The sequence below is a fragment of the Ovis aries genome, chromosome 1 (genome assembly GCF_016772045.2).
Source record: "Ovis aries strain OAR_USU_Benz2616 breed Rambouillet chromosome 1, ARS-UI_Ramb_v3.0, whole genome shotgun sequence".
Taxonomy (NCBI): Eukaryota; Metazoa; Chordata; class Mammalia; order Artiodactyla; family Bovidae; genus Ovis; species Ovis aries.
Genome location: NC_056054.1, coordinates 119,955,733 through 119,981,777, shown reverse-complemented (window position 1 = coordinate 119,981,777; position 26,045 = coordinate 119,955,733). Strand labels below are relative to the sequence as shown.

At 42.4% G+C, this 26,045-nt stretch overlaps 1 protein-coding gene across 2 annotated transcripts in view; it reads right to left on the bottom strand.

Annotated features, from left to right (window-relative positions):
* MPZL1 (myelin protein zero like 1) overlaps nucleotides 1-26,045 on the bottom strand; it is an 87,554-nt gene that overhangs the window by 16,253 nt on the left and 45,256 nt on the right. For both annotated transcript variants that reach the window (XM_004002734.5, XM_060403584.1), the window contains exons 2-5: nucleotides 10,328-10,494; nucleotides 4,064-4,277; nucleotides 2,996-3,128; nucleotides 458-560 (exon numbers count right to left, since the gene is read on the bottom strand). In XM_004002734.5, coding sequence (XP_004002783.1) covers nucleotides 458-560; nucleotides 2,996-3,128; nucleotides 4,064-4,277; nucleotides 10,328-10,494 — 617 coding nt within the window. The remainder of the gene's footprint in view (nucleotides 1-457; nucleotides 561-2,995; nucleotides 3,129-4,063; nucleotides 4,278-10,327; nucleotides 10,495-26,045) is intronic.

The window sequence follows — 26,045 nt, the reverse complement described above, 5'->3', positions numbered from 1 at the left end:
TGCTTACTTTCTATTTCTTCTAAAGAATTCATACAAAATAACTTTTCTGTTTTACTATCAATACCAAAATCAACTTACTCCTGTGAATTTCATGGCTTAAGGTACACCTCAATATAGAATCTAGTTCACTAGCTTTAATTCTTTGAGCAACTAGGGAAGAAGTGTTTATATCTGACAGTCATCTCCTAATTTTCTTGAGCCAATCTGTTAGTGGCGGTTTGGTGGAAACCTTTACTCAAGTCAGATTCTTTTCCACATACTTTCTTGTGTTCCTCCTAAAGCAACCCCTATGTTCTTCTCTGCTTCTCTTGCCCTGTCTTTCTGTTTCACTCTTTCACAGCTTAGTGAAAGCTTATTCTTTCTTTTAGTGAGAGCTTATTCTTTTCCACATCCCAGAACACGGCACAGCATCAAACTGCAGAGCACGGTAAGTGGACAGACCGCAATCAGCTGTTACCTGGTGAGATCCAGAAGGCAGGCTCTTTACTAGACCCTCTGTGTCGGAGGGAGACTTCTGTGAAACCTGCTTAACTGGTGACACATTCTCTGATGTATTGCAGCTGATAAGTTGGCAATTTGGAGAACAAATGTAAAAAAAAAATAATTAAAATGGAAACATAAAATATAGAAATGCAAGTGATGACAAGATGAAGTAGCAGATATATAAAAACAAAACGAAACAATGAGAATCAAAACAATCACATTTCTTGAAACTAATTTTTACCCCTGACACTAATTCTTCCAAGCCAGTGATGCTACTCCAGGGGAGGAAAAGAAACCAGTGTGGGATGACCAGCTTGCCCCAGTTTACAACAATGGTACATGCTGAGTGGGATTCTGGCTATAATATACATTTACCCTTTGGCTGCTTTGGGTTTTTCCCCTGCTATCAATCCTCCTTTGGCATACAGGTTTAAAGGAGCAAGCTATACCTTTTGATAGCAATTCGCTTTTGTGATCATCAAAGGCAAACCTCTTCTGAATGTGCTTCCAAAATGACAGATACAGATCCAGGCTTGTAGTCTTGGTTCATCTCACGCCTTTGATTCCCTGGGTCCCCATTGTTTGTTTCCTCACCAATTCCGCAACCAAACCAAAGAAAATCCAGGAAGTCACGGATCATAAGAAACTGTGGAATGCCAAATCACACGGGCTGAACTTTTTCAGGGGCACAGGGGGTTTTCAACAGCAAAGCCTGTCTCTTAAATAAACCAGGGAGAATTGATGCCAAGAGGTAACTCATTACAGATTCCTTGATGGGATGTGTTTTCAGCAGAGCTAAAATCCTTTATGATGTATTTTTTAAAAATCTTAGAAGTATGGAGAGAATCACTTAAAGGGTCGTTATTAAGCTCAAATCATACAAAGCATTCTGCAAACTGTGCTTTCTCTGAACCAGGAGGCTATACAGCCCAAACCAAAATGGTTTGAGTATTCTAACACAAAGAGGGTCTAACTCAGTAATAATACAATTCAAGTATTAAAAAAAAACTAACACACACACACAGGCATCTTACATGAGGAACATATATGTTCAGATGACCATAAAACCTGACAACCCAATTTCACTGGGATGGTACACTCAACATGTTTCTAATACAGACACAGGACATATTTGTGGACAAACCATGATAGCTGTTGGGTTAGCTCAGAGATAGACGGTTAGTTGTCAACAAGGGAGATGGGCTGAGTACACACACAGGAGTATTAACAGCAACAGCCAGTGTGATTGGTTACCATGTGTCTAGTGGGAGTGGAAGAGAAGACCCAGCCCTGTTATAGTCCCAGTGTGTCGTCTATGTCAGCTTTTCTTAAGAAGTGGAAGACAAGCAGGACCTGATCTTGGCACACCAAGGTAGAAAAGGCAGGGGAGGAGGGAAAAAAAACAAGTAAGAAGAATAGCAGCATTCATGACGCCATGCAAGATTCTAAGGCACACTTTTCAGTGCTTTCATTAACCCAAAAGCATGAACTAAGATTGGCATGTCACCACCCAGATTAGTTTCATGTTGAAAACGAATGTTCTGGTTATATTTCATCATAAATTACTCACCATGCAAGGGAGCGAGTACGGTCAGCAAACAGAAACATTCCAAGCAAGTGATATCTGAATTTGAACACTCAAACTCCTTAAAACACAGCACTCCTAAAAAGTAAAGCAGCAGAGCCCAAAGAAAGAGGTCCTACCATCCACCAGCCAAGGAGTTCAGGGCATGCAACCCTCTCAGATCACAGTCCCTTCGTGCACTTGGGATGCAGCCCGTGCTCCATCAGCTGAAACCCAGCCTCACTCTCAGTCTTACCACACAAGTTCTACAGAGCTTATATGGGCTAGCTGTCCAGCTGGAGTGGCAAAAAGAGAGGGTCCTTCAGTTAGACATGCATCCTCTGCTCAAATGTGTTATCTTTGAGAAGCCACAAGCAAAAAGAAAGTCTACTTTTCTTTACTGCTGGTATATTTTGGTGTTCAACTCTTATTATCCCCCTTGGATGAGTCTAGCCATGCATTCAAGAACAAGTCATAAACTACTTATAAAACTACAAACAGGAAAAGTCCTGCATCATCACATCAGGTACCAGCACACTCTCCCCAGGCATTGTTATGACTATTACATTTACCTAATTGAAAAGAAGAGCCTTGTAAGATTATTACCAAGAGACCAAATTAAACTCATACTGGAGCAAGAGATCTGTGGCTTAATAATACTAATCTCAGAGTGGAAGGTACTCAGAGAGCACAGACTACAGAGCAGTCCACTTCACCAAACCTAAGAAAGAAACTGAAACAGGTATTAGCATCACATTCCACGTTTAATGGCAGTCCCTTGATCCCTGCTCGCCCACACAAAACACCTTTTAAGGAGACAGCTCAGTTCCGACATGAAAGTTAACAGCAGCTAATTCTTCACCATTCTTTTTCCATACAACATATAGAAGTTTTCACAAATTTTGAGTCCTTCCGTCCAACTTTCCCCTCGAAAGCAGAGCTTCTTACCCAGTGTAATCCTGTTTAGGGTTTCTCCTTCTATAGAGGACAGCCAGAATCACGGCGATAAGCAGAGTGAGACCTAGGACCACAGCAGTAACTATACCCACCACTACCCAAACTGGAAATGCGGGCAAAATCTCTAGAGAGAAAGAACAACAAAATATGTTTAAGGTACATCGCTATAGAGAGAAGAAATGAAATCATATCAAGTTAATAAACAAGTGTCTTCCTTTAGCAATTACCACACACTCTTTTATTATCCAAATTATGATATTCTAATACCTAACTGGTGACATATGAACATTAACCTGATAAAGAATGAGCTTCAGAACTCAACACATTTATATATATATAAAATCCCTCTCAATGCTCTAATTCAAAGAAAAGCTGGGTATGTGAATTTACCTCAATCTATTCTCCAACAAAGCAGACTTTGTCTCAAAATGAGATCCAGAACCTGCATTTCCTGGCTTACTCTCCAAAAAAAGGTGAAGAAACAGCTATACTGTTTCTGCCAATGTTAAAACTTTCTCCTGGAGAATATTGTGTGTGTGAAGTTGCTGAGTCATTGTCCGACTCTTTGCGACCCCACGGACTATAGTCCACCAGGCTCCTCCATCCATGGGATTTTCCAGGCAAGAACACTGGAGTGGGTTGCCACTGCCTTCTCCAGAGGATCTTCCCAACCCAGGGATCAAACCCGGGTGTCCTGCATTGTAGGCAGACACTTTACTGTCTGAGCCACCAGGGAAGTCAGAATATTAAAATAATACTAATCTCCTTTTCCACTACCCACCACATGTAACTATAATGAATTTGGTCTTAGTTCTAACTAACAATGAAAAATTCATACTCCTGGAATCTGATCCATATGCTCCAGACAGTAGGTATATAGATGGAGAAATTGAACACTCCAGTTGGAATGAGTTCCCTGACCCCCATGGATGTTTCGTAGAGCCACAGTCCATGGACACAGGGATCATAACTAAGGCAGAAATACCCCTTTCAAACACATCCTGAAACATCACTCTTAAGGGGACTGTATCACTACTGCAAAAATATTCAAGGAAGTACCTTTCTCTACAACATAAAGCCTAATGTGTCCTGGCTGGGCAACAATGTCCGGAGGGTTTTTGACATCACAGATGTAGGTGCCATTGTGTATAAACTGCATATTTTCTATGTTGATTGACGCATCTTTCTTGTCAAGGTCTCCAGCCCAGCTGATTCTGTCCTTAAATGGTGGATAATTCCCAGCATACACTTGCCCTTGGGAGTAGTGGAAAAACTGCAATTAGAAAAAAGAACACATGAGCTATTCTCAAAGGCAGAAGTTCTAAACACTAGTATAGGCATACAGTGAAGGGTTCTTTTTAAAAAAGACTTCATTTGAGGAGCTCCAGTCAAGACTGTGGAGGAAGGACATGGAAAAAAGACTGCATCCAGAAAGAAATGCCACATCATCAAGATGTGACGATAAAAGAAATGCCAAATCTTAAGCAACGGGACCCAAGCCAGACAGGGGTTTAGAAATCATGGAGCCCAATCCTCTTTCAGTTGAAGAAATGAACTTGTACACTATCTCTAATCCTCTCAATACTCCTGTGATGTAGCAATTACCAGCCATATTTTTATAAAGAAGGAGATTGAGACTCAAAGAAGCCATTTGCTCAAGGTCACAATAATTAACAGGTGGTAGATTCAAAGTCAGGACCACCTGATTCTTCAAAGCCAACGCTCTGACGGACACCATGATTGAGCCCAGTGAATCCAAAAGTTTCATTCTTAATTTACAAAGCTTACCATTAAGATACACGAGGGCAGCAAGAAAAAGAAGCCGAAATATCACAGATCAGTTAGTCTGGTGGGTTACCCCATTTTACTTATTTGTTTCCTACAGAAAAGTCATGGATATGTGAAAGGAACACAGCCCAGACAACCCAAAACAGTCTCATCCACATTTGCAGGCTCAGCCTTCAGCCCTGTGTCTTTGCAGTCTCATTCTCCCTGCAGACCTGCTTTCAGCAAAGGAACTCATTTCTCAAAGCAACTTTCTCAAACCCAGTCCCCTGAAAATAAGGCCAGGCCTGGAGGGTGGGGATCTATTTTCATATGTGGCTCCAATCTACACGGCTCTGCTGGAGGCCTGATGTCTTTGTTCTTATTCACCGATGGGGACATTGTAGGGTTGGGGGTGGCAATCAGCATTAGTCAACCACTGAGCTGTACTAGCAATCCAAACACAACATTTTCAGAATCTTTTAGAGAAGCTGAAATCTCACCCATTCCTACTACATTTTGTTAACTTCTTAATCTCTCTCTCATCCATAGTACTCTCTGGAGCTCTAGACTCCTAATCCAACCACCTGCTTACTTTGGCTTAGCTGTCCCCACCCTCCCGTTGCCACCTTCTCCTACAATCTGCTTCTACCTGCAACATCTTGACTGATGGCAGCATGCCAGTCTCCCAAACCATACATTTTGGAATTATCATTGATTCATCTTTCTTCCCATTCAGTTAGTCTCCCAAACCTGTCAATTCTATCTCCTAAGTTTCTCTCTTCTATTTGATTCCCACCAATACTACCTGATTTTATGTCCTCATTATCTTGGACTATATGACCTTTTAACTGGTCTCAAGTTCCTCTAATCCATCCTCCATAATGCTTAAATGATTACTGGAAAAAAAAATTATCAAATATATACCCTGTGTTTAAAATAAACTAATGCTTATCAGGAACTATGCAGGGTCTGAGATTTTACACTCTCTGCATCTCAGCCATAGGTTCACAGATACTGGCAGAAACACAAGACTCACAGGAAGTCTTTGTTCTTCTGTTAGAAGACTTGGACACAAAGAACCCTATTACTTACAAACAGCCAGCCGCATGCTTTTATCTGTGGCCCCTGCCCCTCAAAGTCCACAAGGACAGCATGGAGGGACTAGGGTGGATGCTGTGCACACAGAGGCTCTGCATCACAGCTGAGGAGCCCCAAGCTTGGAAAACCCCAATCTTTTATAATGAGCAGTAAGCCCATCTGACCTTTGCCCCAGAGAGAGGCATATTACTATCGTGGACAGTAAGCAAGCCTGTCTTCTGCTCCAGAAGGAGATACCCTCTCAGCCTGCTAAGACTAGTCACTGTACAAGAAAGGCAGCCAAGGCCTCTGCTTGCAAGATGGACAGAAATGTGAAATACCATGAAAAATAACATTCTGACACTCATAACCACTCTACAAGGTAAGATTCACCTGCCAGACATTTTGCAAGTGAGCAAAGTGAGGCTCAGAACTTTAGTGACTTACTCAAGGTCACAGGTCTTAAGAGACAGAATTCAAAGCCAGCTCTGATTTCAAAGCTTAAGCTATTTCTATTATTTTAATGCCTCTCATGTCTGATCATATCTTGCCTGGCCCAAGCCCTTCACCCTCTCTTCTTTACCAGGAAATAAACCATAAGCTCTCAGCTTAGCAAGCAAGTCTTTCTATCATCTGGTCTCTGCCTTCCTCTCTACCTCATCTACAGACATTCCCTGCCCTGTATTTCTGAAACAGTAATGAAAACCTACACTACACCTTTTCCCACTGCTGGGTCTCTGCAACCCCTCCCTCATCACACCTGATGCCTCTGAAACTGTATTTGTCTCTGCGCTTCTCTGCACTTGGCGTATCACTGGAACTGTATATGTTTGCTGAACTGCATGATTGATAATGATTTGGTCAAACCACTAAGAAAGAGTAACAAAATGGTAAAAATAAAATAAAATAAACTCATACAAAAAAAGAGACTAGATCTCCTTGAAAGTGAAAGTCAGTCACTCAGCCATATCTGACTCTTTGTGACCCCATGGATTGTAGCCCACCAGGCTCCTCTGTCCATGTAATTCTCCAGACAAGAATACTGGAGTGGGTTGCCATTTCCTTCTCCAGGGGATCTTCTCAACCCAGGGATTGAACCCAGGCGTCCTGCATTGCAGGCAGACTCTTAACCAACTGAGCCACCAGGGAAATCAGATCTCCTTATCAACCAACATTTATCAAGTAAAAGCCAGTGATAACATCCTGCTGCTGCTGCTAAGTCGCTTCAGTCGTGTCCAACTCTGTGCGACCCCATAGACGGCAGCCCACCCGGCTCCCCCGTCCCTGGGATTCTCCAGGCAAGAACACTGGAGTGCGTTGCCGTTTCCTTCTCCAACGCATGAAAGTGAAAAGTGAAACTGAAGTCGCTCAGTCGTGTCTGACTCTTCGCGACCCTGTGGACTGCAGCCTACCAGGCTCCTCCATCCATGCATGGGATGTTCCAGGCAAGAGTACTGGAGTGGGGTGCCATTGCCTTCTCCAGATAACATCCTGAGGGACATCAAAAGTGTAAGATAGGTCTCTACCCTTAAAATGCTTCCATTCAAGATAATGAAGAGTAAAACTGTTCTAGTAAGGCACACTCTTTCACAGGAGTGGCCAAGATAATGTGGGCAGGGAGTTTTAAGGACAGCTAAAAAGGGAGGACTTCCCTGGGGGTCCAGTGGTTGAGTGGTTAAGACTCAACGCTTCCAGTGCAGAGAGCACAGTTTTAATCCCTGGTCAGGGAACTAAGATCCCAAACGCCTTGTGGCACGGCCAAAAAAAAAAAAAAAAAAAAAAAAAACTAGCTAAAAGGTCAAAAGAGGTATTTAGACAGATCAGAATGTGAAGATGGGGCAGAACTTAAATGGTAAGAGCTAAGAAGTGGAAAAACACTAGACTGAAGGAGATCACATAGGAGAACAGAAGTGGGGCTGGAACTCAGTTGTGAGGAGTTTTGAATTCCAGACAAGAACTGTTCGCAGTGGGAAACATGAGGATTCTAAAGAGGGCAGTGATGAGGTGAAAGAAGTGTTTTAAGATGAGGCACCTGGTGGACTGCAGGGGTGGCTTGAAAGATGGATGATATGAAGTGGAGGAATACCCAGGGGTGTTACTGCACCAGCCCTGGCAGAGTTTTTATCATGTAATGGAGAGCAGAGAAGCAGGAAGGTTAACAAAAATCTAGATGCCAGATACAAAGTAGGAAGATCCAGCACATGTTCTTATTTCTTGGTTGAGTGCGAACAGTGGAAGGGAAGAAGCTATGGATCGGGGAGGGAAGGACAAAAACCCCACCAACAAAACACAAGATTAAAAAAAAAAAAATCAGGTCCCTAGAAGAAAATACATACCCAAATACAACTAGCAGAGATGGGAACATTGGGTAGAAAAGTTGAGCTCAGTTTTAGACACAGGGATCCTAACTCCATGGACCAGAAAAGCCACCTTTGGTATTTTGGGCTTGATTTTACTTCTCTTGAAAATCCATAAAAATGAGGAGCATCCTACTCATCTTATTAACTGTGCACCAACATCTAGGGGTTAAAGCATCCTATTTCAGTAACTGAACATTCTGGAACTAACTATGATCAGATTGATATGTAGGTATAAATTGATTAGCTAAAATGTAGCATTAACCAGAAATACTGCCCCTTCTCTTATTTTTCTGGCTGCACTGGGTCTTTGTTGTGGCGCATGGACTCTCTGTGTGGCACATGTAGCTGCAGCGTGCAGGTTTAGCTATCCCGAGGCATGTAGGATCGTAGGTCCTCAGCCAGGGCCCCAACCCTCATCCCCTGCATCGGAAGGCAGATTCTTAACCAGTGGACCACTGGGAAAGTTCCCAGCATACTCTTAATATTAAGGCTGAGGGTATGTAAGCATGCATCACGCACATGGCAAGGATGTTTTGAGCATAAGCAGAATTGCTCTTCAAAGGAAAGAGCGTCTAGGTGTCTTCCTGACGATGCTCTACTTTCTATAGATTATATCCCTTACTTCTAGTCTGGCAAAAGATATCAGCGCGAAGTTATTACAAATTTAAACAATTCTTTGAACTCTGCTGGGTAAATCTGTGTGTTTAATTTTGCATCTATAGGATACATGTTCCACATTAATAACATGTTTATGGGAAGCAACAGAATGCCTCTGACTCTGTTTTCCCATGTTATATTTGTATGGGTTCCTGCTCTCACTCACTCTGGGACTCTGTTTTACCAAGAATTATACCTAACTGGACCCTATGAGGAAGTTAACTAAATACATAATCTCTGACTTTACCTCATCTTTCCTTCCTTCTAAGGCACAGCACCAAGGGTCTCCCTTTTTATAAATCCTGAGGGACACAAGTCCACGCGAAGATTTGGAAATCAGGCATATATCCCAACCCAGTAGATAGATGATAGAGATATTAATATTGGTAACAATATCGATAAAAAGTTGCATTTAAGAGATGCTGAACTTATGTTTTTTCCTGGAGAGTCTGAGGCAAGAAAAGGGCCTTGAAGCATCACTGACTTATTTTGCAAGTGCCCAATCAGAAGAATCATCATTAATCACACTAGAGAAGTAAAGAATCTCATGAGGCCATCGCCAAAAAGTCTACAAACAATAAATGCTGGAGAGGATATGGATAAAAGGGAATCCTCTCACACTGCTGGTGGGAATGCAAACTGATACAGCCACTGTGGAAAACAGTATGGAGATTCCGTAAAAACTAGGAATAAAACCACCATATAACACAGCGGTCCCCCTAATGGGTGTATGCCCTGAGGAAACCAGAACTGAAAAAGATACATGCACCGCAGTGTTCACGCAGCACTATTTAAACAGCTAGGACATGGAAGCAACCTAGATATCCACTGAGAGATGAATGGATAAGGAAACTGTGGTACATATACATAAAGGAATATTACTCAGCTATAAGAAAGAAGGCATTTGAGTCAGTTCTAATGAGGTGGATGAACCTAGAGCCTATTTATTATACAGAGTGAAGTAAGTCAGAAAGAGAAAGACAAATATTGTATATTAACACATATATATGGAATCTAAAAAGATAGTACTGACGATCCTATATGCAGAGCAGCAAAGGAGACATGAAACTAAAGAACAGACTTTGGGACGGTGGGGGAAGGAGAGAGCGGGATGATTTGAGAGAACAGCACTCAGTCATATACATTACCATAAGTAAAGCAGATAGCCCCCGGGAATTTGATGTATGATGCAGGGAACCCAAAACCAGTGCTCCATGACAACCTAAAGGGCTGGGAAGGGAGGGAGGTGGGGGTTTCAAGAGGAAGGGGCCAAATGTATAACTAATTCAGATTCATGTTGATATATGGAAAAAAAATCATAATATCCTCCAATTATCCTTTAATGAGAGGAAAATATATATATCCTTTACATATCCATAATATCCTTTAATTATCCTTGAATTAAAGAAATAAAAAGAACACCACAACAGAGGACCCGTAGAGATGAAATAAGCGTTCCTACCGACACTGTGGTGTCGCTCCCCTCTGGCTGGAAACTCCAGGAGACTGAGGTCAGCGTGCCAGTCGAGTTAGTAGACTTGAACTTGCACGGCAGCTTCCCTTGTGTCCCATTTGGCACGAAGATTTCTTTTGGTGTATACACCTCCAAGGCCGATACAGCATATGTCACTGTAGAGAGAAGGATAAGGACACTTTAGGAGTAGGATTTAGCATGAATACCACTGTGCATATTTATCTGAGGACAAAGAAAAAATAAAAGAACATTACAAACTGTATACAGTAACCCACAATCACTGTATATTAGAGTTTGGGATTTCTGTTTTTTAGTAAGAAGACATTTTTACTAGTTCAGTTCTACCTAATATTTATGTTTTCTTTGAATTAACAGACTTTAATTTTCAGAGCAGTTTGAGGTTTGCAGAAAAGTAGGTAGTTCCTGGGACCTCCATGGCAGTCCAGAGGTTAAGACTCTGAGCTTCAGGCAAAAAAAAAAAAAAAAAAGGGAGTTCCCATATATTCCCTCTTGCTTTCCCCAAGTTCCAATTTTCTCCATTGTTAACACTTTGCATTCAGTTCAGTTCAGTTCAGTCGCTCAGTCATGTCCGACTCTGCGACCCCATCAATTGCAGCACGCCAGGCCTCCCTGTCCATCATCAACTCCCAGAGTTCACTCAGACTCACATCCATCGTGTCAGTGATGCCATCCAGCCACCATATCTTCTGTTGTCCCCTTCTCCTCCTGCCCCCAATCCCTCCCAGCATCAGAGTCTTTTCCAATGAGTCAACTCTTTGCATGAGGTGGCCAAAGTACTGGAGTTTCAGCTTCAGCATCATTCCGTCCAAAGAAATTCCAGGGCTGATCTCCTTCAGAATGGACTGGTTGGATCTCCTTGCAGTCCAAGGGACTCTCAAGAGTCTTCTCCAACACCACAGTTCAAAAGCATCAATTCTTTGGCGCTCAGCTTTCTTCATAGTCCAACTCTCACATCCATACATCACCACAGGAAAACCCATAGCCTTGACTAGACGGACCTTTGTTGGCAAAGTCATGTCTTCGCTTTTCAATATGCTACAAGGGTGATCATAAGTTTTCTTCCAAGGAGTAAGCGTCTTTCAATTTCATGGCTGCAGTCACCATCTGCAGTGATTTTGGAGCCCCCAAAATAAAGTCTGACACTGTTTCCACTGTTTCCCCATCTATTTCCCATGAAATGATGGGACCAGATGCCATGATCTTTGTTTTCTGAATGCTGAGCTTTAAGCCAACTTTTTCACTCTCCTCTTTCACTTTCATCAAGAGGCTTTTGAGTTCCTCTTCACTTTCTGCCATGAGGGTGGTGTCATCTGCATACCTGAGGTTATTTAGATTTCTCCCGGCAATCTTGATTTCAGCTTGTGCTTCTTCCAGCCCAGCATTTCTCATGATGTACTCTGCATAGAAGTTAAATAAGCAGGGTGACAATATACAGCCTTGACGTACTCCTTTTCCTATTTGGAACCAGTCTGTTGTTCCATGTCCCGTTCTAACTGTTGCTTCCTGACCTGCATACAGGTTTCTCAAGAGGCACATCAGGTGGCCTGGTATTCCCATCACTTTCAGAATTTTCCACAGTTAATTGTGATCCAGACAGTCGAAGGCTTTGGCATAGTCAATAAAGCAGAAATAGATGTTTCTCTGGAACTCTCTTGCTTTTTTGATGATCCAGCGGATGTTGGCAATTTAATCTCTGGTTCCTCTGCCTTTTCTAAAACCAGCTTGAACATCAGGAAGTTCACGGTTCACGTATTGCTGAGGCCTGGCTTGGAGAATTTTGAGCATTACTTTACTAGCATGTGAGATGAGTGCAATTGTGTGGTAGTTTGAGCATTCTTTGGCATTGCCTTTCGTTGGGATGGAATGAAAACTGACCTTTTCCAGTCCTGTGGCCACTGCTGAGTTTTCCAAATTTGCTGGCATATTGAGTGCAGCACTTTCATAGCATCATCTTTCAGGATTTGAAATAGCTCAAGTGGAATTCCATCATCTCCACTAGCTTTGTTCATAGTGATGCTTTCTAAGGCCCACTTGACTTCACATTCCAGGATGTCTGGCTCTAGGTGAGTGATCACACCATCGTGATTATCTGGGTCATGAAGATCTTTTTTGTGTAGTTCTTCTGTGTATTCTTGCCACCTCTTAATATCTTCTGCTTCTGTTAGGTCCATACAATTTCTGTCCTTTATTGAGCCCATCTTTTGCATGAAATGTTCCCTTGCTGTCTCTAATTTTCTTGAAGAGATCTCTAGTCTTTCCCATTCTGTTGTTTTCCTCTATTTCTTTGCATTGATCACTGAGGAAGGCTTTCTTATCTCTTCTTGTTATTCTTTGGAACTCTGCATTCAGATGCTTATATCTTTCCTTTTCTCCTTTGCTTTTTGCTTCTCTTCTTTTCACAGCTATTTGTAAGGCCTCCCCAGACAGCCATTTTGCTTTTTTGCATTTCTTTTCCATGGGGATGGTCTTGATCCCTGTCTCCTGCACAGTGTCACGAACCTCTGTCCATGTCAGGGGCGGCAGCCTAGAAGAGCTATCCCCACCTGAAGCAAGCCGCTGCCCCTCGCCCGATGCCAGGAGGAGCGACCCCAGTCCAAGGAGTAATGGCTGTGTGGGCGCTGGAGGGCCTAAAGGAGCTATTCCATGTTCAAGGTCAGGAGAGGGGGCGGTGAGGAGATACCCCTCGTCCAAGGTAAGGAGCAGTGGCTGTGCTTTGCTGGAGCAGCCGTGAAGAGATACCCCACATCCAAGGTAAGAGAAACCCAAGTAAGACGGTAGGTGTTACAAGAGGGCAGAAACACTGAAACCATACTTACAGAAAACTAGTCTCTCTAATCACACTAGGACCACAGCCTTGTCTAACTCAATGAAACTAAGCCATGCCCTGTGGGGCCACCCAAGATGGGTGGGCATGGTGGAGAGGTCTGACAGAATGTGGTCCACTGGAGAAGGGAATGGCAAGCCACTTCAGTATTTTTGCCTTGAGAACCCCATGAACAGTATGAAAATGCAAAATAATAGGATACGGAAAGAGGAACTTCCCTGCTCAGTACGTGCCCAATATGCTACTGGAGATCAGTGGAGAAATAACTCCAGAAAGAATGAAGGGATGGAGCCAAAGCAAAAACAATACCCAGCTGTGGATGTGACTGGTGATAGAATCAAGGTCCGATGCTGTAAAGAGCAATATTGCATAGGAACCTGGAATGTCAGGTCCATGAATCAAGACAAATTGGAAGCGGTCAAACAGGAGATGGCAAGAGTGAACATCGACATTCTAGGAATCAGGGAACTAAAATGGACTGGAATGGGTGAATTTAACTCAGATGACCATGATATCTACTACTGTGGGCAGGAATCCCTTAGAAGAAATGGAGTAGCCATCATGGTCAACAAAAGAGTCTGAAATGCAGTACTTGGATGCAGTCTCAAAAAAGACAGAATGGTCTCTCTTCGTTTCCAAGGTAAACCATTCAGTATCACGGTAATCCAAGTCTATGCCCCAACCAGTAACGCTGAAGAAGCTGAAGTTAACAGTTCTATGAAGACCTACAAGACCTTTTAGAACTAACACTCAAAAAAGATGTCCTTTTCATTATAGGGGACTGGAATGCAAAAGTAGGAAGTCAAGAAACACCTGGAGTAACAGGCAAATTTGGCCTTGGAATACGAAATGAAGCAGGGCAAAGGCTAATAGAGTTTCGCCAAGAAAATGCACTGGTCATAGCAGACACCCTCTTCCAACAACACAAAAGAAGACTCTACACATGGACATCACCAGATGGTGAACACCGAAATCAGATTGATTATATTCTTTGCAGCCAAAGATGGAGAAGCTCTATGTAGTCAGCAAAAACAAGACTGGGAGCTGACTGTGGCTCAGATCATGAATTCCTTATTACCAAATTCAGACTTAAATTGAAGAAAGTAGGGAAACCACTAGACCATTCAGGTATGACCTAAATCAAATCCCTTGTGATTATACAGTGGAAGTGAGAAATAGATTTAAGGGACTAGATCTGATAGATAGCCTGATGAACTATGGACGGAGGTTCGTGACATTGTACACTTTGCATTAGTGTATCACTAACTTCCAGAATATTCTATAGCTGGAATCATATAGTTAATGTAGCCTTTTCAGATTGGCTTCCCTCATTTAAGCTTCCTTCATATCATTTCATGGCATGACAGACCACTTCATTTCATTGCTGAACAATATCCTTTGTACTTCAGTTTATCAGTACATCTACTGAAGGACATCTCATCATGCTTCTCTGATGCTCTGTTTTTAATGATGTGGAGGCCATATTTTTAACTCTTTAAAAGGTTCTTATATTCACCTCCTACATTTCAATTTATATCAGGTTGATCTTTTCTCATCTTCCATATTTAAACCAATTTAAACTGTTCTAGGTAAGAGATCACTTTATTTTAAAGCCATGTTCATTATTTAACACACTCTTTTCCTGTATTTAAGGGGGAAAAAAGCGTAACATATCTTGTGTTCATTAATGAAACCTTACCTACCATTGAATTTCAGTGTGTCAAATAACATGTGTACTCAAGAAATAACTAATCACACTGGGTCACATATTCCTCTCCTCATTGAATTTTTCAATTAGCCTAAGCCTGGAAAATAGTAATTAAAATGTCTATCATTTCAAGATCTACAATCAGAGGCAACTGCAAGAATTATTAAGGACTGTTGCTAAGATAAAATAATCTTCACCCCAAAAGAAACTCTTTCATGGCCTAAATGAAGATTAGAAAGAAACTAATTTGGCCTAAAAGTGGAAACAGAGTTAATACAGAAAAGATTAAAAACACCCATTTTCAAAATAAGATATTTTTTAAAGAAATATTTGGGAGAGAATCCCTATCTACAGTGTTTCAATTATTCTCAGAATGTAACAGATGAGTAGAATAAGGAAAGGCATTGTCACACGGGACTGATGGTCATTTTCAGAATTTTTTCTCCCTGAGGTCTTTATGATTCCAGGCCAAGGAGAGCAACGGCACTCCCCCATTCTCTCCAACTATCTTCCAAATGTTTATTCTCAGGACACAATGGGCACTTTTGGCCATTCTTCTAAATAAACTGATAGCCACACTGAATCAAGTAGATTTTTTTCTGCTAAAGAGGGTGGATTATTATTATAGAGAACAGCAGATTATTATTCGTGGTCCAAACCTCAAAACAAGACCTTCTTTTAAGCAAGAAGCAAACAAAAGACACCCCGTGCTATTGTGGGTAGGCAGAAAAGCAGCCCCAGGGCACTTGAGCTCAGAATGAAGGACAAAGCGCAAGACTGGACAATGTGACTTATTCCAGGAAGCAGCACTGGTTTGTGACCCTTATTTACTCTGTGTGATTTTGACTAGTTTTCTCCACTGTGAGGAGCACTGCAAGGAAAGTCACAGTCTTTAAAATCAATAAATTAAGTTTCTCAACGATTTTCTCAAACAAGATCCCTGCTACAAGGTCTAGTTGCAAGAACTGTTACCCTGAGAAGGTATTTAAAGATGGAACTAGGCCAAGTGCCCAAGTTTACAGTCATGTAATTTTGACCAAAAGACCAACCAAATCCCTAAATGGGTTTTTAGACAATATATTTAAGATAGACAATTATGTCAAAACTGGTTAAAAAAACAAGTGACTTTTAAAAACAACAACATATCATCACTCTGGCTAATTTGGACATGTAGTTTTTTGAGCCAGGAAAATCAATTCCAACTCCAGCCAGTCAGCTAGTTGCAGAAAAATAAAATAACTTCATACATAGCTAGTTAACCTCCTCTTATCCCTGACTCTTTCTCTTAACTCCTTTTGTAATTCTTGGAGATTCCATTAGTCATAGGAAGAAACTTCCAAAACCCTGGTCTCATTACCTTCTTTTTTCCAATAATCTTGTCCTCAGGCTTATCCCAGCTACTAATTCCCATAATCACAGTCTAGATGGGGCTTCTCTGCCATGGCACTCCTGACAGTCAGGCCAGACTAGTCTTTGTTGTGGAGGCTCTCCTGTGCGTGGATGTTTAGCAGCATCCCTGACCTCTCCCAGGTGTCTGAAGTATCTTCTCCCCTTCCAGTTGTGCCAGCCAACGTCTTCAGACAACCACAACTCCTATTCAGGGGTAAGTTGCTCCTGGTTGAGAACTGCTGCCCCAGATCCTATCATCAATACCTGTGCCCCCTCCACAATCTTCTTTCAGGCTCTCTACCCTCTGACTGACCACCTCTGATCTTTCCAGAACATTTCTTCCAAAACCCTGATTTTATTGAATCCTTCAGCCACATTAAAACCCAGACCCCATCAGTCCTGCAACCCTTTCACAGTCTCATCCAATCTGCATCTCTACCAGGGCAGCCGATCACAGATGGAGAAAAGCACACACTCCCACTGACTGGGCTTCCCCTTAAATCCATGACCACTAATGTCAAACAGGACCCTTAATGGTGCTGAGCAATCCTCCCACATGCTCCTCTCCGTCAAGGATCCACTTTCCTAAATGACTACTTTATGCCTTCTCTTCAACCTCAACCGTGGACTCCCCCTCTGCTTCTGCTCAGCTAATGACCATGCTGCCTGTTTCCGTGAGAAAACAGAATTGGAAGAGAACTTCTCTGTGTCCCCAACCATATCCTACCCTCTGCCTGCCTTTGTGGCCTGTCTTTCCTCTGCAGGAAATGTGTGTGCCCCTCTCCACTGTGTACTGCGTCTCATCTTCTCTCAGTCACCTAGAGGCACTGATCTAGCAACTCTTGCTTTTTCTCTTGAATTCTTCATTCTCTACTGAGTTACTGTCATCAGCCATAGAACTATATACATTTATATAGCATTTATTATTCTATATATACTATATACTTTAGCAGAAAAAAATCTTGACCCTGCATTGCCCCCCAGGTAAGATCTCTTTGCCCTCCTCTAATCTACAAATCTTAAAATAATTGTCCAGTCACTGTGCCCAGTCTTCCTCCTCCCATTTTCTCTTGAATAAACCCTGTTCAGGCTTTCATCCCCAGCACTCCACTAAAATGGTTCTTGTTAAGAAATCCAATGACTTCCACGTGGCTAAATTGACAACTAATTCTCAAATCTCATCTTACTGACTGAACTACATTAGATACAATTGATCACTCCCTCCTTGGAACAATTTTTTCCCCTCAATTTGGTATCAGTATCTCATCTCTTTTGATTCTCTCATCAGCTCCTCTTTTCTAGTCTCCTGACCTCTATATGCTAGACAGCCCCAAATCATCCTTCTGAACTCTTAATATTTTTTTTTAAATTTTGGCTGCACTGGGTCTTTGTTGCAGCACAAGGGGGCTTCTGTTACGGTGGAGCTCAGGCTAGGAGCACACGAGCTCAGGAGGTGCAGCACATGGGCTTAGCTGCCCTGTGACATCTGGATTTGTAGTTCCGTCCAGGGGTCGACCCTGTGTCCCCTGCTCTGAAAGGTGGATTCTTAACCACTGGACCACCAGGCAAGTCCCTCACCCCTCTGACCTCTTATCCAGTCATTCTCTTGGTGACCTCATCTAGTTTCAGGGCTTTAAATATCTCCTAAGTGCTGATGACTCCTGTACACACACACACACACACACACACACACACACACACACATTCATATGCAAGTGTTTACCCAACAATGTCACTTGAATCTAACTGGCATCTTAAATTTAACAATGTAAAGATGATTCCCACCTCCCAATCTGCCCTCCACTTTAGTAAGTGACAACTCCAGCCTTCTAGTGGCTAAGGTTAAGACTCTGGACACCTTTCTTTCTCACAATTTACCTCTAAGCCATCACAAAATATGTGTCTCTACTAAAAATATATCTAGAAATGGATCTCTGCATGCTCTTCCAGTGCTACCATCTTGGTCCATTCCACCATCATGTTTCACTTGGGTTATTTCTGTGACTTCCTAAGCTGGTTCTCTCTTCCACCCTCAGCCACTTAACTGCAGCCAATACACAGAGGGTCAGAGAGCTCTTGGCCTCCCTGATCTTATCACTCTACACAAAATGCTCCAAGGATTCCCCACATCAGCCAGGATCAGGTCTGAGCACTCACAGTGCCTCATAGAGCCCAGGGTAAGCTAGTCCCAACCACCTCTCAGACTTTGTCTCATCTCCTGCACTTTCCCCTAAACATGCTGAGCAGTCACTCCATCACCTGGCCCCCAGGACAGAGAACAGTACGAATGGGGAGACAGGAAGTTGTGATGCATGAAAACTAGAGAAATGCTAGGAGTAAGGTACTCTGCATAGCTGATCTCAGGGAGAAGTTTCAGCAGGGATTTACACTGCGTGTGGTTACATGCACATCAAAGAATCCCAAAGTGCTTATAGCAGTTTCTGATCAGCTGTGATGAACCCGTTACAAAGTTTCTCCTGTGTGGGGAAAGAGAAGGGAAAACAGATCGCCTTCTCAGACTACATTCCATGTAGCCCAAGCCAGGGATGAATTCACTGGATTCCTAAACAATTGGAAATAGTTTGCTTTGTCCAGCCTTTTTTTTTTTTTTTTAAGTGACTAGGAGTATTACGGAAGTACATAGTAAAATTATTCATAGAAGAGAGTTTTAAGGGGCTAGTTAAAATGGCTAAAGAATGCAAATATAAAGAACACTGAGATGTAGACAAACTATTGTTCTAATCCACGTCATCCCACATCACTGTAGACCGGACTCCCAGTCTGAGTAAGACATTACATAGATATCACAGGTATTTTTAGGCCTCAGATTTACAATTATGGAATAGTGGCAAAAACCACTGTGAAAAGTATTAAAACTGTGGTTTAAAAACTCATTGATAGGGGGAAAGGTTTCCTGCTGACTCCTGGAAAAACCAACTGCCTCAAGAATAAAAACATAGAAATGAAATAAAAAGATGAAGTAATATGCACATGTTTTTACAACTGGCCAACTTTGTATTCTGAGTTACATATTAACTTACAGATCAGCTTCAGAATGGAAACCAGAGCTGTTCTGACGTGCTCTAGGAAATAAATTTCTAAATGAACTGCTGCTGCTGCTTGGTCACTTCAGTCGTGCCCACCAGGCTCCCCTGTCCACGAAATTCTCCAGGCAAGAATACTGGAGTTGGTTGCCATTCCCTCCTCCAGAGGATCTTCCCAACCCAGGGACTGAACTGAGGTCTCCTGCACTGCAGGCAGATTCGTTACCGCGGAGCCACCAGGGAAGCCCTCTCAAGGAGCTATGCTGCCCCAAAGTATCACTCAGCAGGGCAGCGATGACGATCTTCAAAATACATTTTCAAACTGAAAACACCTGCAAAGTCATTTGACAAATAATCACTTAGTTGCGAAATCAACTTGCTAAGGGTCATTTCTACAGTAGTCAAATACGACACCCAAAACTTGATATTCTTCCATTTTGGATGCAAACCTGAGCAGTTTAGGGGGGAAAGGTGGGCACAAATACAGAATACAAACAACATCCATCACAGCCACAAAGAAGAAAAGCAAATTCAATAATGTTTGCCCAAAGAGCTATTCCTGATCTGTTTCAAATGATCAATAAAATGTCAATCATGTCTCCCAACTAACACGTCAATATGCCCTTTAACACCAGTAAACTCTGATACCACAAAATCATTTTAAATGCACTGGAGTGTTCTTGCCTGGAGAATCCCAGGGACGGGGGAGCCTGGTGGGCTGCCGTCTATGGGGTCGCACAGAGTCGGACACGACTGAAGCGACTTAGCAGCAGCAGCAGCAGCAGCAGCAGCAGCAGCAGCAGCAGCATTACTATGAACTAATGGCCTGGTTTAAAATAACAATGTTTTCCCTGTTATTGTTGAAGCAATTCCTTGTCATGTTAATGTTGGGTCCATGGGTAGTACTCTGGTTTGTAAAAACCTTACCCTTTTAACAAACTCTGAAATTGAAAGGCTTTTGTTTTGACATTTTTTTTTTTAAAGCACTTTGAGGTTGCCAGTATATTTTCCTCTTTAAACAAGTACAATCAGGCAATCTAACAGCTTTCTGGCTTATTTCTTATTTGCTGTTGGTCCACACTGACAGTCTGATATTGTAATATATCCTAGCACAAGCGTAAATATGACCTATTAAAACATAGTAAAAGAGGGGGACGAGAGAGAACACTGAACACAAACTTCAGGCTAGTGGTCCTGACTGTAAGCGGGTGGCCAGGGCAGGATGTGTGCAGCACACACTGTTGGTTGTGTTTAATTTCTTAGGCTAGGCAGTGAGGGCGTGGGAGCTGGGGTTGGTTTGGGCCACACGGTCTGTGCAGGGCATGTGGGATATTAGTTCCTTACCCAGGGAGTGAAGCCATGTCCCCTGTAGTGGACGCTCTCAACCACTGGACCGAGTCCCCGTGGGAGCTTGTCTGTAACGTGCACTCTGAAAAGTGTATTCACGTGCATGCACACATGCGCGTGCGCACACGCACACACTCTTTCTTTTGTATACATTTTATTTCTCATAACAAAAACTTTAAAGAGAGAGAGGAAGACACCAGTAGGTATTAAGAGATTACTTATTTAACTCGCAAATGCGTCAGTGAAAGCATCCAGCTCACGCTGCTCTCCCAGTGTGGCTGTGACTCCCAGGGTGGATGAAGGGAAGTCAACGGACCGTGTGTGTCGGCAGAAACAAGCCTGGTGCCAAGTCAGAGGCCAGTCTGCGGCCAACGGGGGCGGCCTTCTGCCATGCATCACGGCTGTTCTGGGTCTGCCTCAGCTTGGTGGCACAAAGTAAGGAAAGGCTACAAAAATATACTCTATTCAAGGAGCCATAAGTATTAATAAAATAAGCTATTTGTCAGGAACATGAAGTTATACTTCAGGCCACAATCTAAACAAAAGTGACTTCCTCCCCATGTCTGCCCCACAGGCCTCTCACCCTGTGCCCCTTTACATCCTGCCTTTCCCATCAAGGCACCCCTCACCCTCCACAGGAGGGGCCAGCTGCCCCCCAGGGGCTGGTCCCCCTTTGTTTACCAAACCATGCCCACCCGTCACTGTGCTCGACTATCTGTCGGAATGGTGAGGGGGAAAATGAATGAATGAAAGAAATGAATCAAAGGGACCAAACTCGACTCATCTGAGCTCAGCCATAAAAATTATACTTGCTTCATAAACAATGGCTTCAGCATAATGCCCAACACAAAACTGCAGACATTACTCAGGGTCAAGTTTGGAGGCTGACATCATCTTAGAGGAAGCTTAGATAGACAGCTTTCCTCCAAGAGTCACCTTCCTATTTAGATAAGAAAATCCCAAAGGCAACTCATCTTTTGAAATGTTCAATTAAAAAAAAAGTTATGCAGGGGTTCATGTTTGGGAACTCATGTACACACCCGTGGCGGATTCATGTCAATGTATGGCAAAACCAATACAGTATTGTAAAGTAAAATAAAGTTAAAAAAAAACAAAAAAACTTACGCACTATTACTAACACACAGGATTACCAGATTCCTTTCAGAGTTGATTCCTTCCACTCACGATTGATGGCAAACTGGCAACATTTCTACCCTTAACCTTTCTGCACCAACAAAGACCTTTCTGTTTCTCAACTGAGAGATTCAAAAGGTCCTGAATCAGACCAGTCATTGCACTAATCACTTGACTCCTTAAAGCACTGCCATTTCTTGCTTGCCCTCCTCTATGTATGCACTGTTCATCTTTCTTTCTTGCTACGGCTTTCCTTCTTTCAATCAACCATTATTCTTACAAACCATGCTGGGACTTGGCTTCTGCCCTTAGTGGACGGACAGTCGCGTGGAGACAAATGAACAAACATCAAGAGTACAGTGGCAGAGGCACCAGGCCTGGCTGAGGGGATGTACCCAGAATGGCTTAGAGACAGAGCAGTTTCCACCAAAGTCCAAAGTCTCCAATCAAGCAGTCAACACAAACGCCACAACCTGAATTGTATCATCTGTGTCCAAACATTTGTCCAAAATTGTCAAAACATTTCTCAGTTTTTAGCAAGCAAATGAAAATAAGACACTTTGGGGAAGAAATCAGATCGTTTTACTTCTGACAGAGTATAGTGGACTAAATGCTCAGCATAAAAAACATGTTGTAAACTCCAGAGGCATATCCATGGATAACAGAATAACACTCTCACATGCTTTGTATTTCCCAAGTGCTGAAAAGGCAAAAGACCAAGCAAAAGGCCACTATACTATAAATCTATATTTCCTAACTCAAATTTATATTATTAGAAGGCCTACAGTATATTAGAAGATATTTGATCCAAAATGTAATCTAAGCCAGAAAAGGCTAATACAAAATGTTTAAGAACAGCGAAACAAAAGATGGTAAAGTATTTGCCTATAGTTGATTGCAAGGATATTCTTTATCTCCTAAATAGGACAAAGAGAAAAAGAGCAATAGCAAACCACCACTTAAGTGCTTACTATGGGTTAAATATTATCAAACTATGGTACATTTATTATTTTCCAACATCACTGTTGAGTATTATCTGTTGGACAGAAGCTCAGAGAAGCAAAAAACTTGCCCAAGTGACTTATTCAGCAATTATGGAACAGTCCAATCCAAAGCCTAGCTCTGTTCACTACGCTATTTATCAACCTTTCAGTTTAGCTCAGTTCAGTTCAGTCGCTCAGTCATGTCCAACTCTTTGTGACCCCATGAATTGCAACACGCCAGGCCTCCCTGTCCATCACCAACTCCCGGAGTTCACTCAAACTTACATCTATCAAGTTGGTGATGCCATCCAACCATCTCATCCTCTGTCGTCCCCTTTTCTGCCTGCCACCAATCCCTCCCAGCATCAGAGTCTTTTCTAATGAGTCAACTCTTTGCATCAGGTGGCCGAAGTACTGGAGTTTCAGCTTCAGCATCATTCCTTCCAAAGGACACCCAGGGCTGATCTCCTTTAGAATGGACTGGTTGGATCTCCTTGCAGTTCCAGGGACTCTCAAGAGTCTTCTCCAACACCACAGTTCAAAAGCATAAATTCTTCGGCGCTCAGCTTTCTTCACAGTCCATCTCTCACATCCATACATGACCACAGAAAACCATAGCCTTGACTAGACAGACCTTTGTTAGCAAAGTAATGTCTCTGCTTTTGAATGTGCTATCTAGGTTGGTCATAACTTTTCTTCCAAGGAGTAAGCGTCTTTTAATTTCATGGCTGCAGTCACCACCTGCAGTGATTTTGGAGCCCCCAAAATAAAGTCTGACACTGTTTCCACTGTTTCCCCATCTATTTCCCATGAAGTGATGGGACCGGATGCCATGATCTTCGTTTTCTGAATGTTGAGCTTTAAGCCAACTTTTTCACTCTCGTCTCACTTTCATCAAGAGTCTCGTTAGTTCTTCTTCACTTTCTGCCATAAGGGTGGTGTCATCTGCATATCTGAGGTTATTGATATTTCTCCTGGCAATCTTGATTAACAAAGTCCTAATATTATTCAAACAAAAATTTTACAGGGAACCCCATACACAATGAAGATAGGGGTAGTTTTCATATATAAGACAGACAAGAAGTATTCAAAACTTACTACAATAAATAAGTCCTAGAAGTAGAATACAACACAATGGTTCCCAACCTTGGTTATATTTTGGAATCACCTAGAGAGCTTTGAAAAATAGTGATGTCTACTGAAACAACTCTGTATGATACTGTACTGATGGATATATGTCAATATCAAGAGTGTAGAATACCAAGCGTGTAAATGATGGACTTTGACTAATTATGATGTATCGATGCAGGTTCACCCATCGTAATAAATGAACCACCCTGGTGGGGATGCTGATAGCGAGGAAGGCTACGCACGTGCGGAAAGCAGAAGGAATAGGGGTACATGGCTGTGTGCTCAGTTGTGTCTGACTCTTTGTGACCTCACATCTTGTCACTTGCCAGGCTCCTCTGTCCATGGCATTTTCCAGGCAAGAATACTGGAGTGGGCTGTCATTTCCTACTCCAGGGATCTTGCCAACTCAGGGATCAAACCCACGTCTCCTGCCCTGGCAGGCAGATTATTTACCATTGCACCACCTGGGAAGCCCAGTGTATGGCTATACAGCCTCTCAATTCTTCTGAGAAAAATAAAGTCTATTTAAAAAATACTGATGCCTATGTCCTGCCCCTACTCCCAGGGATTTTGATTTAATTAGCATATTTGTGGCCTAGGCATCACCATTTTAAAATGCCCTCAGGGGCTTCCCTGGTGGCTGTGGCTCAGATAGATGGTAAAGAAGCTGCCTGCAATGCAGGAGACCCAGGTTCAACCCATGGGTTAGGAAGACCCCCTGGAGAAGAAAATGACAACCCACTTCAGTACACTTGCCTGGAGAATTCCATGGACAGAGGGGCTTGGTGGGCTACAGTCCATAGGGTCACAAAGAGTCAGACATGACTGAGCAACTAACATCCACACAGGTGATTCTAAACTTGTAACCACCATCCAACACACCAATGAGATGTTGGAGTCTACTTACTATACTATAATAAAAAAGACTCTGCCTGAAGCAGATGAGCCAAGCCTTGCCTGACATTTAACTGAATGTAGGCAGAAGCACGTTGACCTGTAAAATATATATTAGTGTACGTACGTGGATCTGAAGCTTTCAAAAGATGTGGCAATGCTCTACTACACTGTTAAATGCACACTCACAAGTTTAAATGTATACACAGAAATTACAAAATCCTGCTTTATTCTAAAGAATGCACTCACTGCTGGAGTTATCATGGGGGCAGTATCCAAAGTCCCCAAATTATGTGTATAAGTTCATGCGTGGCATGCTATTCCTTATTATTATTTTAATTGTTAAAAACATACTTTAGAGGACGTCCCTGGTGCTCCAATGGCTAAGATGTTTGTGCTCCCAATGCAGGGGGCCGGGGTTGATCCCTGGTCAGGGAACTAGACTCCACAAGCTGCAACTAAGACTCAGAACAGCCAAATAAATAAATAAAATAATTAGTTTATAATATTTATATATACACACATATATATGTGTATGTGTGTGTGTGTATATATGTGCGTGCTAAGTTGCTTCAGTCATATCTGACTCTTTGCGACCCTATGGCTTGTGGCCAGTCAGGGTCCTCTGTCCATGAGGTTCTCCAGACAAGAATACTGGCATGGGTTGCCACACCCTCCTCCAGGGGATCTTCCTGAACCAGGGATTGAACCCAGGTCTCTTATGTTTCCCATATTGGCAGGCAGGTTCTTTATCACTAGCGCCACCAGGGAAGCCCATACATATATACATATATATATACACACACACATACATACCCATACACACTTCAGAATCAAACAAAATGTACATCAAACATTTGGAAATTCTAAAGTACTGTTCCTGAAATCCCCTAGAAGTCTATTGATGAGAGCTTGAAACAACACTTATCTGCTTGGTTTTTGAGAAATTCAGGTTTAAGTGTATAAAACCAGGGTCTACTATCACAGCAACCTGAAGCTGGACAAGCAGACTAACCACATTTTTGTTTGTTTGTTTTGTAAACTTTAAACTTTTTATTTTGTATGGAGGCACACCCAATTAACAATGTTGTGGTAGTTTCAAGCAAACAGTGAAGGGACTCAGTCATACATATGTATGCATCCATTCTCCCCCAAACTCCCCTCCTATCCAGGCTGGCACCCAACATCGAGCAGAGTTCCATGCGCTATACAATAGGTCCTTGTTGGCAAT